The 16520-nt window shown below is 35.6% G+C and overlaps 2 protein-coding genes across 5 annotated transcripts; both read right to left on the bottom strand.

Moving 5' to 3' along the window:
• Positions 1 to 882: 882 nt before the first annotated feature.
• Positions 883 to 5727, bottom strand: LOC110781862 (uncharacterized). 4 transcript variants are annotated; one of them, XM_056828560.1, is made up of 11 exons: positions 5266 to 5727; positions 4979 to 5155; positions 4411 to 4467; positions 4186 to 4331; positions 3763 to 3849; positions 2589 to 2714; positions 2326 to 2478; positions 2113 to 2214; positions 1749 to 1919; positions 1569 to 1648; positions 883 to 1271 (listed from the first exon to the last, which is right to left on the bottom strand). In XM_056828560.1, exons 1-11 carry the CDS (start codon positions 5387 to 5389, stop codon positions 1232 to 1234), a joined length of 1263 nt encoding a protein of 420 aa, XP_056684538.1. In that variant the 5' UTR covers positions 5390 to 5727; the 3' UTR covers positions 883 to 1231. The 4 variants fall into 4 exon arrangements, with proteins under 4 accessions (XP_056684538.1, XP_056684537.1, XP_056684539.1 ...); XM_056828559.1 differs by having other exon boundaries at positions 4411 to 4542; positions 5048 to 5155; XM_056828561.1 differs by having other exon boundaries at positions 5048 to 5155.
• Positions 5728 to 6630: 903 nt separating this feature from the next.
• LOC110781881 (uncharacterized) lies at positions 6631 to 12174 on the bottom strand. Its single transcript, XM_056830173.1, has 11 exons — positions 11926 to 12174; positions 11643 to 11819; positions 11050 to 11181; positions 10720 to 10862; positions 10262 to 10348; positions 9670 to 9795; positions 9401 to 9553; positions 8746 to 8847; positions 7264 to 7434; positions 7082 to 7161; positions 6631 to 6993 (listed from the first exon to the last, which is right to left on the bottom strand). The coding sequence occupies exons 1-11, from the start codon at positions 11975 to 11977 to the stop codon at positions 6930 to 6932; spliced, it is 1287 nt and encodes a 428-aa protein (XP_056686151.1). The 5' UTR covers positions 11978 to 12174; the 3' UTR covers positions 6631 to 6929.
• Between the last annotated feature and the right edge of the window lie 4346 nt (positions 12175 to 16520).

The following is a 16520-nucleotide window of genomic DNA, read 5'->3' as shown; positions in this document are numbered from 1 at the left end:
ACGAAAAGCCCGGTCCGGCCCGAACAAGAAAAAAGCCCCGCACGTGCACGATGTCATGGGCCGTGGGGCGGGCCTGAGCCTTAATTTTTTGGAAAAAGCACGACAAGGCACGACAAGAGTCAGCCCGACACGACAAAACACGCCAAATTTAGTAAATTTAGCCTTAGGCACGACAGGTCGGCCCCGGCCCGGCACGAAAGGCCGTGGGCTCGAGCCTGGGCCTTGTTTTGAACTTTTTGGGCCAACACGACCTAACACGATACAAGGTGGGCCTGCTGTGGCACGACCCAGTTAGGCCCACGGCCTTTGGGCTCGGCCCAAAGCCCGTCCCGGGCCACGGCCATCTTTATGTGTATGTATGCTTAGTAGCACCAATAATTATTTTTCATTTATAGTTTATTACCCCATACTCATCAACACTTATGTAAAATCTATCTTTAATTCTATATTAAAATAGACAGACAGAATGAGACGTGTCATTTCATAGTACGATATTTTTCGGCCAAAAGCTTTCCACTTTTTTGTACCTTTTTAGATCATAGTACCTTCTTTAGATTCCTTAACTTAACTTAGATTCCTTGTAGATCATACCTTTTTAGATCATAGTATGATCTAACAATCGAGTGGTAGAGTTGTAATCAAAATATCTAGACCTGATCAAATTTGCGGGTCGGCCGGGTTCAAGTCGGGACAGCCGGACAGGACTTGAAAATTCTATCCGGGCCTGGCCAAACTTCGGGCCACAAGGGACCAAACATTATGGGCCAAAAATAACGGATTTTCAAACCGGACCAAACTTATAACTAAAGCTGGACTTTTGAGTTGCTCAAAACCCACCCAAATAATAAAAAATTTAAATTTGCTGAGAAACATAAACTGCAATTAACAATAACACCACCTGCAGTCCTGTACTACAGGAAGACTGATGCATAGCAAATTAGCAGTAGACATTTAAAACAGTAGCTACAATCAAACAACAAGCTTAAACATGGAATTCATTTCAATTCCAGACCGAATTTGAAATCTTAAAAGAAGGAATTCAATTCCAAAATCCGCGTTTGGAAACAAAATATACAACTACACAACTACTCCCGCCATACTATTTGTAATTCCTTATACATTTCTACATCAATCACCAAGATAAAAATGTTGTGCCAAGTTCTTTTCAATTCCTGTCACCAAAACTACATATTGCAATGAACACAATCAGTCAACAAAGAGCCAGCTGAAATCATCTGTTCCGTGGTGCTTTTAACTCCGCCAACGCCTCACTGCCAAATATTTATATACAATGGATCAATAACGCTCATAGAAATTATATACTAGACCCTGATCAAATTGCAGGCCAGGCAGCGCCAAACTAATAGTTTAGAAAATCCCATTATGCCGGGTCGGGTCAACCTTTGGGTCGGAAATTTCTGGCCAAAACCCGATATTTTGAGCCAAACATAACGGGCTTTTTAGGCCGGGTCAAATTTATAACTAAGAATGCAATTTTGAGTTGTCCAAATTCCAAAACCCACCCAAAAAAAATCACGCTTAATTTTTCATTCTTTCTTCAAACTTACATGTAAGCATCTCGGAGCTCCGTATTGAGAGGTTCATACGTACACGCATACCCAAATGCTGCTACTGCATTTTGATAGTCCTGCACCAATACGGCAATACAAAGTTATCACAATTCGGAAAAAAAAATCAAAACTTATTCCAGAAAGTAGAAATTAAAACATGATCATATAGACATAGACCTGCAGCATCATATAGGCTGCTCCGGCCCGGTAATATCCCTTAGCCCAATTTTGTCTCAGTCTAATACAAATTTTTGCATCAGAGAGTGCAAGATTGCCCTGGTTCAAGCGGATAAAGCAAAAGCTCCTGTTCGAGAACATTATCCCATCTGTTGGCTTTATCCTGACAGCCTATCCAATTAAAGAATGAAAAGAACAACAATATTCAGATTGCAGCATCAAAAGATTGCAGCATACTAACAATACTCAGATTGCAGCATAAAAAGATTGCAGTATACTACCTCTATACCAGTAAATTGCATGTAATACTCAGATTGCAGCATAATTGAAGGCCAAGTTATAGTTCAGTTTTAATTGTTTTTACCTCTGTATACCAGTAAACTGCAGTCATGTAATCATTTTCTCTGACGGATTGTGCTGCATTTTCATTTGCTTCTAAGAATCTTGTTTCAGCTTTGAGTTCGCGCTGCAAGTTATGAAATGTGGTAACAATAAACCATCAAATGCAACCCCAAGAACTAACATAAGTAGTTTTTTGTTTTTGGTTTTGAGAATATAAAAGGGTTGCATAATGAACCTGATTTTTTACTTCCCGAGAGTTGATATACTCGTGTATTCCAGGAATGCTCCAAGTCGGAATATGAGGAATAGGAGCAGTAAAATCAAAGAGGATGTTTACAATTTCAAGATTACCTTCCACAGCCGCAATTTCAATTGGTGTAAGATCACACTGAAATAGAAGACACGGTAATAAGAATGAAAGCAAGTTAATCTTCTGAGCAGGAGTACGAGGTTAAGGCCAAAACTCTTAAAAGCGTGTGAATGTTATCTTTCACTCACAAAATTAGTAGCATTAGGATTAGCTCCAGCTTTAAGCAAGCATTTCATAATCTCTATAAGGCCTTCTTGTACAGCAGCAATCAAAGGTCTTTCTCCATGAAAACCAAGATTCGGGTCAGCACCATGCTGCACCAAGTATAACAAAATAATCAGCAGATGAAAGACATAGCTTCTAATAACTGATTAATCACAGATGCCAAAAGTCATCATAAGTTGATTGTTACATGATTGAAGTTGAAATAATAATAATACATGTGCACCTAAATGTAATTAAAAACTAGCATTGATTAGGTTGAAAGGTAACTAAGGAATAAACAAGATTGAATCCTACACGTATCCCTTCCTGTTGCACATTCCCAATTATAGACATTGATGCAGTTGTTGGTGCAAATGCCAAGCAAAATGTCCCTTCTGTGTCGACCGGAATGACATAATTTTTTTCCGGCAAGCCCAAACTCTTACCACCAGCAAAGTGAAATTCTACTGCCGGAACCTCCACACTTTCTTGCCCTCTAAGGTCATAACATGTATCAAATATCGCCACCTCATCTGCCATTGGTAGATGACTCGTTCCCTTTCGAAACTCATCTCTCAAGAGCTCATACACCCGTGACTCTAATCGAGTCACTGCCGTCCTTGTCTATTACAAAAGATGTTGTACCTCCTACACTTAGGCCCGTTAGCCCGAGATAGTAGAATGTTTCTGTTGTTGGGTTACTTAGTAATGGGGCTGTGATTAAGGTAGGGTCAGCAGGAAGTATTGATGTGTTTGTGTCGAAGTTTAGGGAGGATGTGTTTCACCTATTAATGGTTGGAACCATACTTTGGCTTATATTATATCTTTACTTGAAGATCCTGGAAAACAATACAGAAAATACTTGGAAAAAGGGCGTGTTCTCAATGACGAAGACTATTCAAGTGATGATAATAGTGAAGATAATACTAGCTCTGTTGAACTTTGGCTTTGGTTGTTTAATGATTGGTTGGAAACCTTGTGAGGAAGCGACAAGAACGTAACAAAGATCAAAAGGATGAATCTTCTGAGATAATACTGACATTGAACTTCAATCATGTAACATTTGTACTACAAAAAAATCAAATAAATACCAGGACATCCTTTACTAGTGTGTTGTAAAAAAAAGAGGGTTAAAGAGACAAAGCCATAAAATAGTACCTTCAGCAGTAGCCTTACGCAATCAACGGATTTCTCTAGGACGGCAACCATCAACGGGTTCAATACGGGATGAGTAGCATAATTTGGCTGCACCATGAAAGAAGAAGGTTCATTGCAAACAGAGAAGGTTACTTGACACTTAACTTTGGACCAAAAAGATGGAAGTGGACACTAGCAAAGCATTCATTTCAAACAAAAAGGAATCAACATGCGCGCAAATTGAGCTCTAACTTGGGTATGGAAATTTGAGGCTTGACACTTAACTTTAGACCAAAAACATGGAAGTGTGAGAATGCAACATACCACTACAGCACTACCCAAGGCCAAGTAACATAAAGTACATACATCAACATCAAAGACAATAATCAAAGCATATCATCTCAGTCAAATACATAATTAAGAAAACTAAGTGTTGTCACATACATTAGCTTTATGCTCAAGCAAAATCTTAACAGCCTCTTTCATGCTATATGCAGTGGCAAATCGCAATGGCGTGCCTTTAGCAGACGATGATGGCGCATCAACTTCAGCACCTTTTGTTATTAACAATTTCACCAAGTCTTTTTTTCCTGCAACAGTAAAGCCAAGTTTAAACTAGTAACGTGACAAGACTCATACATACAACGTAGCTCAATAAGTTTTAGGGACCTATTTTAGCAGCATAGTGCAATGGAGTTAATCCCGCGTTGCTCGTCACATTAGGATCTGCACCATGATCCAGTAGAAAAGAAGAAGTCATGAAATGCCCTTCCACAACCGCATGATGCAGAGGAGTGTAACCTATAAAATAGACCATATAAACTCAAAATAAACCCAAGAAAAGCTCATTCTTTTGCATATAATAATCAATAAAGAAACAATATAAGAACAAACAAGTAATTGCAATAAATTCGACACTTAGTTAGCCGAAAGATGGCAATAAATTCGAGGACGCGAGATTAACATTGGAATTTAACAACATCGATCACTACAAACATTAGTACTAAAAACCCCCCAAAATGGCACAATTAGATCTGTAATCACAATGTATAACACCTAACCTAACCAAATAATTTACATGATTCACATGATTAAAGGCTTAGAAGTTAAAAACAACACACATTAACACTAAAAACCCTAAAAGTGCACAATTCGATTATCACGCAAATCACCCACAATTCCACAAATCACAATTCGATCAAGATTAGTAAGTATAATACTTGAAAGAATCATTTACCCATTAAATCTGTTCTATTAACATCAAATTTGATAGTACCAACTAGGTATTTGCAGATTAGAGTTCGACCCTCGGAAGCAGCAATGTGTAGAATTGTACGCCCCTTCGAGTCTTTTGCTCCCAAGATTTCTTTCGCCTTCTGTTCTCCAAACTTATTATTAAATTTTGTTGCCATTTCTGCAAACAAAAAAGTTGGCAAGAACTCAATTCCAGTATGAATTAATTACAAAAATTACGAGTATTATTTGTAATAAAAAGCAAAAATATAATAATTATAATAATGTTACCTTTGATGAGTTTAAGGTCTCCAGTGAAAACTGCTGTGAAGATGTCACTCATGGTGGAAATTTGAAGAAAATCTACGCAAAAAACAAAGAATTTAAACAAAAGATTTGATAACCAATTAACCATAAAAGGAGGAAGACGAAGACTGAGTGATTTTATTTGTGCGCCTTTTTTGCTGTTTGTTTTATTTGTCAAAGGGAGTCAAATTGGCGGTTAGAGGGAAATAGTGCCATGTAAGTTTTCTACAGTACTTTTTTTTCTCCTTTTTTTTTTCTTTTTTTTTTTTGGTTTTAGGAACTTGATATTTCTCGACCCGGAGACCGGACTAATTGCCTTCGGTCCGATCCGGTCTGGGTCGATAGGTCTAGACCGGTCCATTTTTCCAATCCGGACCAATTTTTGCTCACCCCTACTCTTGGATTTACACGGTTATTTCCTTGTTTTGGCTTAATGCTTGGTTACTTGCTTGATTTATATGTAACTATTAACCATTGCTCAATCACAAACTAGCTAGCACATCTCGTTTTCCCATCATAATCTTGTATTCCTGTCAACAAGTATTAATTTCGGGCACCTTCACTAGCGAACCAAATTCTATACACCACTATTAAGTAAACACCAATTAGTAACACTTTGAAATAGGAATTTCAATGGAAAGTTTGTGATATTAACAGTAAAAAAAAAGTGTGTTGTAAGAAATTCACCGAAAACTTGTGATATTAAGGCTCTGTTCTATTGAATTTATTTTGACTGAATTTATATTAACTGAACTTAACTGAACTTATCTGAACTTGTCTGAACTTGACTAAACTTATCTGGAAAAAAAAACTTATTGTTGAACTTACATGATTTGTACTTATCTTAGCTTAACTGAACTTATCTGAACTTATTTTATCTGGAATAAGTCAAAATAAGTTGAAAAGAACAAAGCCTAAAAGGAAAAAAATACAAATGTGTTATAATCATCTAGCACACAATTAAACGTGTTCGTTTTCACCAAAAAGGAAAAAAACAATTGATTAGTTACCTGAAATTGTTTAAGATTAAATAATGAAGTTTTGAACTTAGAAACTATAATAAAGAAAACCTTAAGGTTAGTCAGCGACAAAAGCTAATGATAAAACTTATACGAAGTATGTCACTCCACAAATTATTAAGGTAAGTTACCAAAATAAAAGTCTTTTGGGCCTTTGACACAAGCAGAGAAACCGAGTTCACACACATGTACATAACAACACACATGGAATTCATTTCAATGGATGAATTCAATTCCAGACCAAACTTTAAATCTTAAAAGAAGGAATTCAATTCCAAAATCCGTGTTTGGGAAACAAAATATACAACTACACAAGTACGTACTCCAGCCATACTATTTTGTAATTCCTAGTTTAGACGTAATTCTAATTCCTAGTTTAGACGTAATTCAATTCCAAAATCCTTGTTTGGGAAACATGATAATTGTCACACAGTGACACAACTACACAACTACTCCAGCCATACTATTGTAATTCCTTAGACATATTGTATCGTATTCTAAGATATACATTTTCTAGATCAATCACCAACACAAAATGTTGTTCCAAGTTCTTTTCTAATCTAATCACAAAATTATACATCACTTTTCTTCTATTCCAGTCACCAAAACTACATATTGCAATGAACACAATCAGTCAACAGAGAGCCGGCTGAAATCATCAGTGGGTGGTGCTTGTATGTACGCCAACGCCATACTGCCAAATATTTACGTACAATTGATCAATAACGCTCATAAAAATTATTAAAAAATCACGTGTAATTTTCATTCTTGTTTGAAATTACCTGTAAGCATCTTTGAGGTCCTGATTGAGAGGAGCACACTTACACGCAGTCCTAAATGCTGCTTCTGCATTTTTATAGTCCTGCACCAATTCAAAGTTATCACAGACAATGTAGGAAAAAATCAGATCTAATTCCAAAAAGTAAAGATTAGAAAACATGATCATATAGACATAGATATAGACCTTGAACATCATATAGGCTACTCCTGCACGGTAATGTCCCATAAACCAATCTGGTCTCAGTCTAATACAGAGATCTGCATCAGAGAGTGCAAGAGTGCGCTTGTGCAAGCGCGACCAGCAAAGGCTCCTGTTGGAGAACGATGTCGCATCTGTTGGCTTCACCCTCATACCCTATCCAGTTAAAGAATGAAAAGAACAACAATACTCAGATTGCAGCATCAAAAGTTTACAGTATACTAACAATACTCAGATTGCAGCATCAAAAGTTTACAGTATACTAACAATACTCAGATTGCAGCATCAAAAAATTGCAGCATAATACTCAGATTGCAGAATCAAAAGAATGCAGCATCAAAAGATTGCAGCATAGTAACAATACTCAGATTGCAGCATAATTGAAGGCCAAGTTATAGTTCAGCCTGTCATTTTCTATACTGGTGCAGATGATCAAAATTTCCAGTCACAGAATCTAGCATTCCCCAAGGACTCCTCTGATCCTTACCTGAAATTGATCCTGTAATTGCTGCAACAGATGGTGATATTGATCCTAGCAACTTAAGAGATCCAACAACTGCTTGGCAAGCGCCTGATGGCACGTGGCAAGTTCTTATTGGTGGAAAGATAGATGGCAGAGGAATGACGTTTCTGTACCACAGTAAAGATTTTGTTAAGTGGACTAGGAGTAAGAACACTCTTCACTCTTCAGCAAGAACTGGAATGTGGGAGTGTCCTGATTTCTATCCTGTGAGCATTGATAGTGAAGATGGAGTTGAGAACTATCTTAAGAGGGAAGATACAAAGTTCGTTCTCAAGGCGAGCTTTCTTGATCATGATCACTATGTACTAGGCTTTTATAAGGCTGAAACGTATGAATTCGAAGTAGACATAACTGACTTTATGGAAGATAATACTGATTGGAGATATGATTATGGAAGTAAGTTTTATGCTTCAAAGACATTTTTTGATGGTGAGAAAAAAAGACGAATATTATGGGCGTGGGTATTGGAGGCTAATGGTGGAGCAAATGACAAGAAAAAGGGATGGTCAGGGCTTCAGGTATACTACTACTGGTTCTCGGTTTAACTCGAAGTTTTCGCTTTGTATTCTTAATTTGCAGTCTTTACCTCGAGAAGTATGGCTTAGTACTAGTGGGAACCAATTAATGCAGTGGCCTATCCAAGAGATTGAAAGTCTTTGCAAAGGTAAAGTAGCAATGCATGGATCGTTTTTGAGGTTGGTGGCATCACAGCAGCTCAGGTTAGTCATATTGCAAATCACCATCTTTTTAGAAATCTTTCTAACAACTATGTAGTTTTACTTTTTCAGTGGAAGGCTGATGTGGAGGTGTCATTCGAATTGACAAACTTAGAAGATGCAGAGGAGATGTAACCTAGTTGGACTGATCCTCAGCTGATATGTACTCAGCATCAAAAGATTGCAGCATAATTGAAGGCCAAGTTATAGTTCAGTTTAATTTTTTACCTCTGTAAACCAGCAAACTGCAGTCATGTAATCATCTGTTCTGATGGCTTGTGCTCCATTTGCTTTTGCTTCTAAGAATTTAATTTCAGATTTGAGTTTCCGCTGCAAGTTATGAAATGTGGTAAAAATAAACCATCAAATTTTTTATAATTACAACATAAACTCCACATAACTAACTCCTTGACTGACTTTTTCCAGATTGCCAACCTTCAATGTGCATTTTAAAACAATTCATATCAGATTGCACCTTTAACTAAAATAGCTCAGTCATGATACATGCCCAGATGCTAGGGAAAGCTTTCAGTGAAATTGTTGTCAACATTCTTACAACCCCATACTTCACCACCAATCAAATATGAGCTACAATAACCGAGTTCACTTCGCTCAAAGTCACACTAGAAGATGAAAGGAAATTTATAATTACAAAAAATGAGGTGGTGTTCCCAGGAATGATAAGGAGTTCTTATGATATTATGGAAAACAAATATCTGAGTTCATGGATGAGCATGAAAATGATTCATCTAGAAAGATGTTCTAAGTAAGCAGGACCTAATAGAAGGGGAAAGGATCTACCCAGATGGAGCTACAGAGGTCCATTAAGCTCATGTAATAGCTAACAGATGTAGGAAGTTGCATAATGAACTAGGAAAATAACCTGATCTTTTGCTCCGTTAGAGTTGACATACTCGTGTATTCCAAGAATGCTCCAAGTCGGAATATGAGGAATACGAGCAGTAACATCAAAGAGGGCGTTTACAATTGCAAGATTACCTTCCACAGCCGCAATTTCAATTGGTGTAAGATCACACTGAAATAGAAGACACAGTAACAAGTTAATCATATACACTCAGAATGAAAGCAAGTTAATCTTCTGAGCTCAACGCCACAACTCTTAAAAGCGTGTGAATGTTGTCTTTCACTCACAAAATTAGTAACATTAGGATCAGCTCCAGCTCTAAGCAAGCATTTCATAATATCTATATGGCCTTCATTTACAGAAACAATCAAAGGTTTTTCTCCAAGAAAACCAAGATTCGGGTCAGCACCATGCTGCACCAAGTATAACAGAATAGTCAGCTTCTAATAACTGAATAATCACAGGTTAATATTTCTGCCATCCTAATTAAAGATATGAGATGCTTTTATGATACAGAGTTAGTTGCATTCCTAACTCTACTCCCTAAAGTCATCATAAGTTGATTGAAGTTTGAAATGAGGACATATATGAACTCCAATCATGTAACATTTGTGCTATAAAAAAATCAAATAATTACCAGGACATCCTTTATTAGTGCGTTGTACTTTGTACATGTAACTATTAAGTATTGGTTTATGAAGTATGGAGTACGTCCATCCGAAATGGCAAGGTATCAAACACAAAATATACAATGGTTCGTAACTGTTCTCAAGAAACATAAACAGAGAGGTAAATCTGTTTGAAAGATCCCTCGCAATAATATGGTGTCTTCTGTAAAAAAAAAAAGAGGGTTAAAGAGACAAAGGTATATAATAGTACCTTCAGCAGTAGCCTTACGCAATCAATAGAATTCTCTAGGATGGCAACTATCAACGGGTTCAATATGGGATGATTAGTATAATTTGGCTGCACCATGAAAGAAGAAGGTTCATTGCAAACAGAGAAGGTAACATCACGTACATACAAAATTTACAAGATCTTTTTCATCTTATGTATTTGATATACACTTTTATAAATTAAATCATCATTTGTATAAATATCACTAATAGGAAAAGCATCTAGCAACGCGTTCATTCCCAACATCAACTTGGTTATGGAAATTTGAGACTTGACACTTAACTTTGGCCCAAAAACATGGAAGTGTGACACTAGGAGACATACCACAGCAGCACTACCCAAGGCCGAGTAACATAAAGTACATCAACATCAAAAACAATAATCAAAACATATCATCTCAGTCAAATACATAATTAAGAAAACTAAGGGTTGTCACATACATTAGCTTTATGCTCAAGCAAAATCTTAACAGCATCTTTCATGCTATATGCAGCGGCAAATCTCAATGGCGTGCCTTTAGAAGACGATGGCACATCAACTTCAGCACCTTTTGTTAATAACAATTTCACCTGCTCTTTTTTTCCTGCCATAGTAAAAGTCAAGTTTAAAGGGCAGAACATTCTTATTTCATCTATAGCATGACAAACCAAATGAACAGGGAACCTTTTTAGCCATAAGCATCAACTACGTACATAAGACATGTAATTTAAACTAGTAATGTGACAAGACTCATACATACAACAACGTAACTCAGAGGCTTTTTTAGATACCATTTTTAGCAGCATAGTGCAATGGAGCTAATCCCGCATTGCATGTCATATTAGGATCTGCACCATGATCCAGTAGAAAAGAAGAAGTCATGAAATGCCCTCCCAAAATCGCATGATGCAGAGGGGTGAAACCTGTAAAATAGCCCATATAAACTCAAAATAAACCCAAGAAAGCTTATTCTTATGCATATAGTACCCAAGAAACATCAAAATACTAGTATTATTCAAGTTTCAAGATCACAATTCATAGCAAGACAACAAAAATAAACAAAATATCTTTACAATGCTAGGCATGGATGATATCAAATACTTATAAAGAAACAATATAAGAACAACCAAGTAATTGCAATGGTTCAAATATAATGGTTCGCCGAAAGATGGACACGAGATTAACATTGGAATTTAAAACCCCTAACCCAATCATTTACACGATTCACATGATTAAAAGCTTAGAAGTTAAATCAACACTATAACATTAACATTAAAAACCCTAAAAGTGCACAATTCGATTATCATGCAAACCACCCACAATTTCACAAATTACAACTCGATCAAGATTAATAAGTACTGTAATTCTTGAAAGAGTCATTTACCCCTTGAATCTTTGATATTAATATCAATTTTGACAGTCTCGACTAGGTATCTGCAGATTGGAGTTCGACCCCCGGAAGCAGCAATGTGTAGAATTGTACGCCCAGTCAAACCCTCTGCTCTCAAGAGTTCTTTCGCCCTCTGTTCTCCAAACTGATCAATAAACTGTTTCACGATTTCTGCAAACAAAATGTTGGCAAGAACTCAATTCCAGTATGAATTAATTACAAAAAGTACGAGTATTAGTTTTAATAAAAAGCAAAAATGTAATAATAATAATGTTACCTTTGATGCGTTTAAGGTCTCCAATAGAAGCTGCTGTAAAGATTTCAGCCATGGTGGAAATTTGAAGAAAATCCACGCAAAAGATTTTAGGGATTCAAATTGACGAAGACGAAGACGAAGACGAAGACGAAGAAGTATGTGTTTGAGTGATTTGATGTGTGCGCCTTTTTTTCGTTTTCTGTTTTATTTGTCAAATTGGCGGTTAGAGGGAAGAGTTATAAAGAGTTTCTGTTGCCCTAAAAAGGAAATGTAATCTAAGAAATGCTTGGAATATAAAGGGTTCGTTAAATCTTTTAAAATATAGTTAAATTGGATTTTTGCGAAAAACCATTTGATTATAGAGTAAAAAAATAGTATTTAAATTGTAATACTCCGTATGAAATACTATTTTTTTTGGAAATTTTATCAGAAATGACATTTTAAAATCTAAAAATTGTGAAAAGTGACATTTAAAAAAAAAAATTGTGGGATAGGACACAATTTTTTTTTGTTGTCATTAAGAACCAAAGCCCAAATTCCGGTGGTCAGAGCAGTTTTCCGGCGTTGACTGTCCATTTTTAACCTACAATTTCTTAAGCGTTTCTGACTCCCGATTCAGCAACCAAATCGCCGATTTTAATTAGCAGGCCGTGGTGGACGAATCCGTCGTCAAACGTTTGCAGTCCGAGACGGTTGTCGAGGAGAAGCTTGTAATCAGACTCTTTGATGAGGTTTAGACCGCGAATTTCGAGTACGATATCATATCGCGGTTGTGGTGGTCGGCTTAGATAATGTATGGCGGAGCATGACCTTGGGTTTCCTCGTTGGTGATGGCTTGATGAGCCAATAAGGGTTGAGACGGTAGCCGTCGGGTGGGGCGAATTGGGGATGAAATACTATTTTTGATCAAAAAGGAAACGGAAATTTGAGTTTGACATTACTAGGTGAATCTCACGTGACATCTCATGGAAATTGGTTATAAAGTCAACATTTATATTTCGGCCAAATATAGGAGTTATCCCATCTATAATAACTATACTAAAAGTGAGGCCCCTAAAAACCTAAAACTTAATATGACACATGTGCGCTCTCACAATAAAAGTTTTCCTGCTCTTTTTACTTCCCCTAAATAAAAGGATTGAATTAATTATCCTTTTTATTTATGAAAACAATATCTTCTTATTATTTTATTTACATTCACATAAGATATTAACTAAACTTCAATATTGTGTGAAAAATCCTACAGAGAACATGCCAGATTCAATCATTATAGATAATAATTTATTTATTTTATTATTTTCACTTAAATGATTAATAGCTAATTGAAAGTTAGTTGGTAGTATAGAACTAAATTAAACCGTGCAAGTGCAATTGAATTATTTGAATAGTAAAATATATATTCATGTTGAATGAAAGATACTTCGTATTTATTTTGGTAGAAATTATATATTGTACTATCTTTGTTCATTAAAGTTCTTTATACTTACTATCTGTACGAATTCTAATGCATTTAGCCACTAATATATCCCATTTGTATGTGAAAAATTATAAAAAGTTAATATTCTAAAAATACATATCGAGATTAATCTAACAAAATCTTACATGACAACGTTTTAATGTACGGAGTATATAATAGTTAGAATTTACGGTAAAAAATTTCATACTTTGGACACATATTCCAAATTTTGCTAAACTTTCGAGGATGGCGGTAGTATATACTCCGTACCTCTTAGGAAATACACTATCCTATTTCTACATGTAATTCCTGTTGTATTAATACTTTTACCTTTTTTTCAAAATTAATTTTGTAAGTTTCATCCACTTAAGAAATACGCTACATACATACTATATGTTTTTTTTTTCCAGTAAATAGCAAATCGATATTATTAACCAAAATGAGATAGTTAATACAAACATTGCAAGAGACGAACCAAAGCCAAAAGGCAGGCAACGGAACAAACAAAGGTTCGCAACAAATTAACAAACAACAGCCTAAACAACAAAGAAAATATAAACTAAGGCACCAGCATTGCAAGCATGTCTACGTACATACTATATTCTCATTTTCTTTCCTAAATTGATAAAGATATAGGGAAAACTACCAATTAATTAATAAACTAAGCTTGAGAGCTATATTTTTTTCATATAAAAATAAAATGTGATCGTACTTAATATAAAGAAATATGGAGTATTAAAGTCTATGATTAGTAAATTTAGGTTTAAGATGAGTTAACAATTTGATATAGAATTATAATTTTTTAAGCTCATTTTTGTGATACTCCGTATGAAAGTGTTACATGTACGTGAGTATTACGGAATAATTATAACACAGAGTTCAGTCTAAATGGGTAATTATTATTTTTTAAATCATAAAATCATATATCATATAAAGGTTAAAAATCACAATGATAAAAGTCATTTCAAGTGCCGCCTTTGTAACTTTGCTATTGTGCGTGCGCGCGTGCACTATATTCACTACTCATATGGTAAATGGAGTTGTATTGAAGTGTTGCATGTTTTAGAGAAATCGTTTGAAAGTTTATACAAATGTATAGTTTTTCTTCTTCTTTATGTATGGTTTAGAGAAATTGTTTGAAAGTTTTTACAAATGTATGGTGTTTTTACAAATGTACAGTTCACCGGCTTAAGTGATTGTTTTCATTGCTAAACTAATCATTTTCATTTCTTAACTAATTGGTTTCACAAATGTCTACAATGGACAGAGGAACTAAATAGCAATATGAAAATGAGACTTGAGTCTTTTGATGTATGTTTGACTTCATTGCCAAAAAACTAAATAGCAATATACGTGGATTAATTATTAATCTCTATATTTAAATGGCAGCATAATTTTAGAGCACATTACATGTAAGAGGGTGCACCTTCGGGTGCAAGGTGCACCTTCGGGTGCAAGGTGCACCCTCTTACATTTTCTCCTTACATGTGAGGAGAAAATGTGGTAGGAACCACCATTGAGCATAAAAATATCCTTGGGTACGGGTGCGCCTAACAATATTCAGCATAATTTATGAATATTAGAGCTTAATTTTAAATTTTTAACTTTATTATTAATAATTTTTTATGATATGTAAATTATGATTTTTTATTGAAAACTTTTTAGATCGTTTAGATATTCAAAATAATACAAATTTAATATTTGAGCTTTTCAAACCATGCAATTACATACACGAGTACTATACTAGTACATTTTATAAGATACTACTCCTATTTATTTCCAATAAAAATTATACGGAATATAAGGTAATTTTCTTCAACAACGCGATTTTATAAGATAGTTTTGAATTTTTTTAACCAAGAGTAATTTCGGGGTTTGGGTGGTAATCATATGAATTACTTGCTTGTTAACAGGGTAATGTGACAATTTCACTTTTTTTTTTGACATACATTAAATGTACAAAACTAAATACATGAAACAAAACGAATCAGGTTCTAGTGAAAAGATGGTGTACGAAATACCTCCGTTGATAGCTTTTTGTGCCAACGCATGTGCATGCATTACTGACTTGTTCTCGATCAACCTTTCGAATGTCACAGTGACAATTTCAGTTTACTAACTTAATTTTCAATCCAAAATGATTTTTTACAGAGGGATGCTTATCTTTGGCTTCATGCATGAGTCTCAACTTGTTTAAAAGTATATGAAGTTATTTTTTTCGACTCTGCATGGTTAAAAGAGCACATTATTGATCCGTATGTTAGTAGTTTGGGTATAGTAGGTGTTTCGGGTGTTTATGGTTACCTCAATGGTGACGTGAGAATCCCGACCTTGTTATGAGTCTGGGCTCTGGATCGTGTACAGTTCTGCAAGATAAACTTCGGGCCCTCGGGGTTTAACCCGAGGAGGAGCCTCCGACGATCAAGTTAGTGTATAAACAATGTGTATTTGAGAATATTTTAGGGAAGAGAGTATGTAGGAAGAATGAGTCTTTTGTGAGAGTTTTGACCTCTCTTTCTCTTACCTCCAAGTAGGGATGGACATGGGCCGGATCGGGGTCGGGTCTGGTGAGACCCAGACCCATATTTTTTAGGCGGACCCAGACCCGCCCCAGATCCATTGGGTCTGAAAATTTCAGACCCATACCCATATACAATAGGTCTAATGGGTCTCGGGTCTAAAATGGGTCTAGTGTTATTTTTTTATTTTTAACTTTTTTGTCTTAGAAAATTTTCCCGCGCCATTAATTTAAGGAAAATTTGTCAGAAAAGACCTTTTAAAACACAAAAATTGTGAGAAAGGACCTTTTAAAAAAAAAGTTGTGAAATGGGGCTCAATTTAAGTTTTTTGTTGTGAATAAGGACCAAATGTGATTTTCCGGTGGTCAACGACTGCTTTCCGGCGTTGACCTGCACTTGTGTCATTTTTTAACCAAAAAATATTATTTTTTAAAGTTCCCTCCAATGTTTTCTGCCACCCCTTTTACTACCCCATCTAACATTTTCAGGTTTAAAAAAAAAAATTCCGACTCTCTCTCCTCGAGCCTCTGCCATTTTCTTCCCCCTTAAGACCACGAATTTCTTCTCTTCAGTTGAAATTAACCAAATTCGCGCAACCCATTTGCTTGTCAAGCATTTTCGTACAAGGTAGCACTAAAAGC

This window comes from Spinacia oleracea, chromosome 5, assembly GCF_020520425.1.
Source record: "Spinacia oleracea cultivar Varoflay chromosome 5, BTI_SOV_V1, whole genome shotgun sequence".
Lineage (NCBI taxonomy): Eukaryota > Viridiplantae > Streptophyta > Magnoliopsida > Caryophyllales > Amaranthaceae > Spinacia > Spinacia oleracea.
This window is presented reverse-complemented; position numbering and strand designations above follow the sequence as displayed.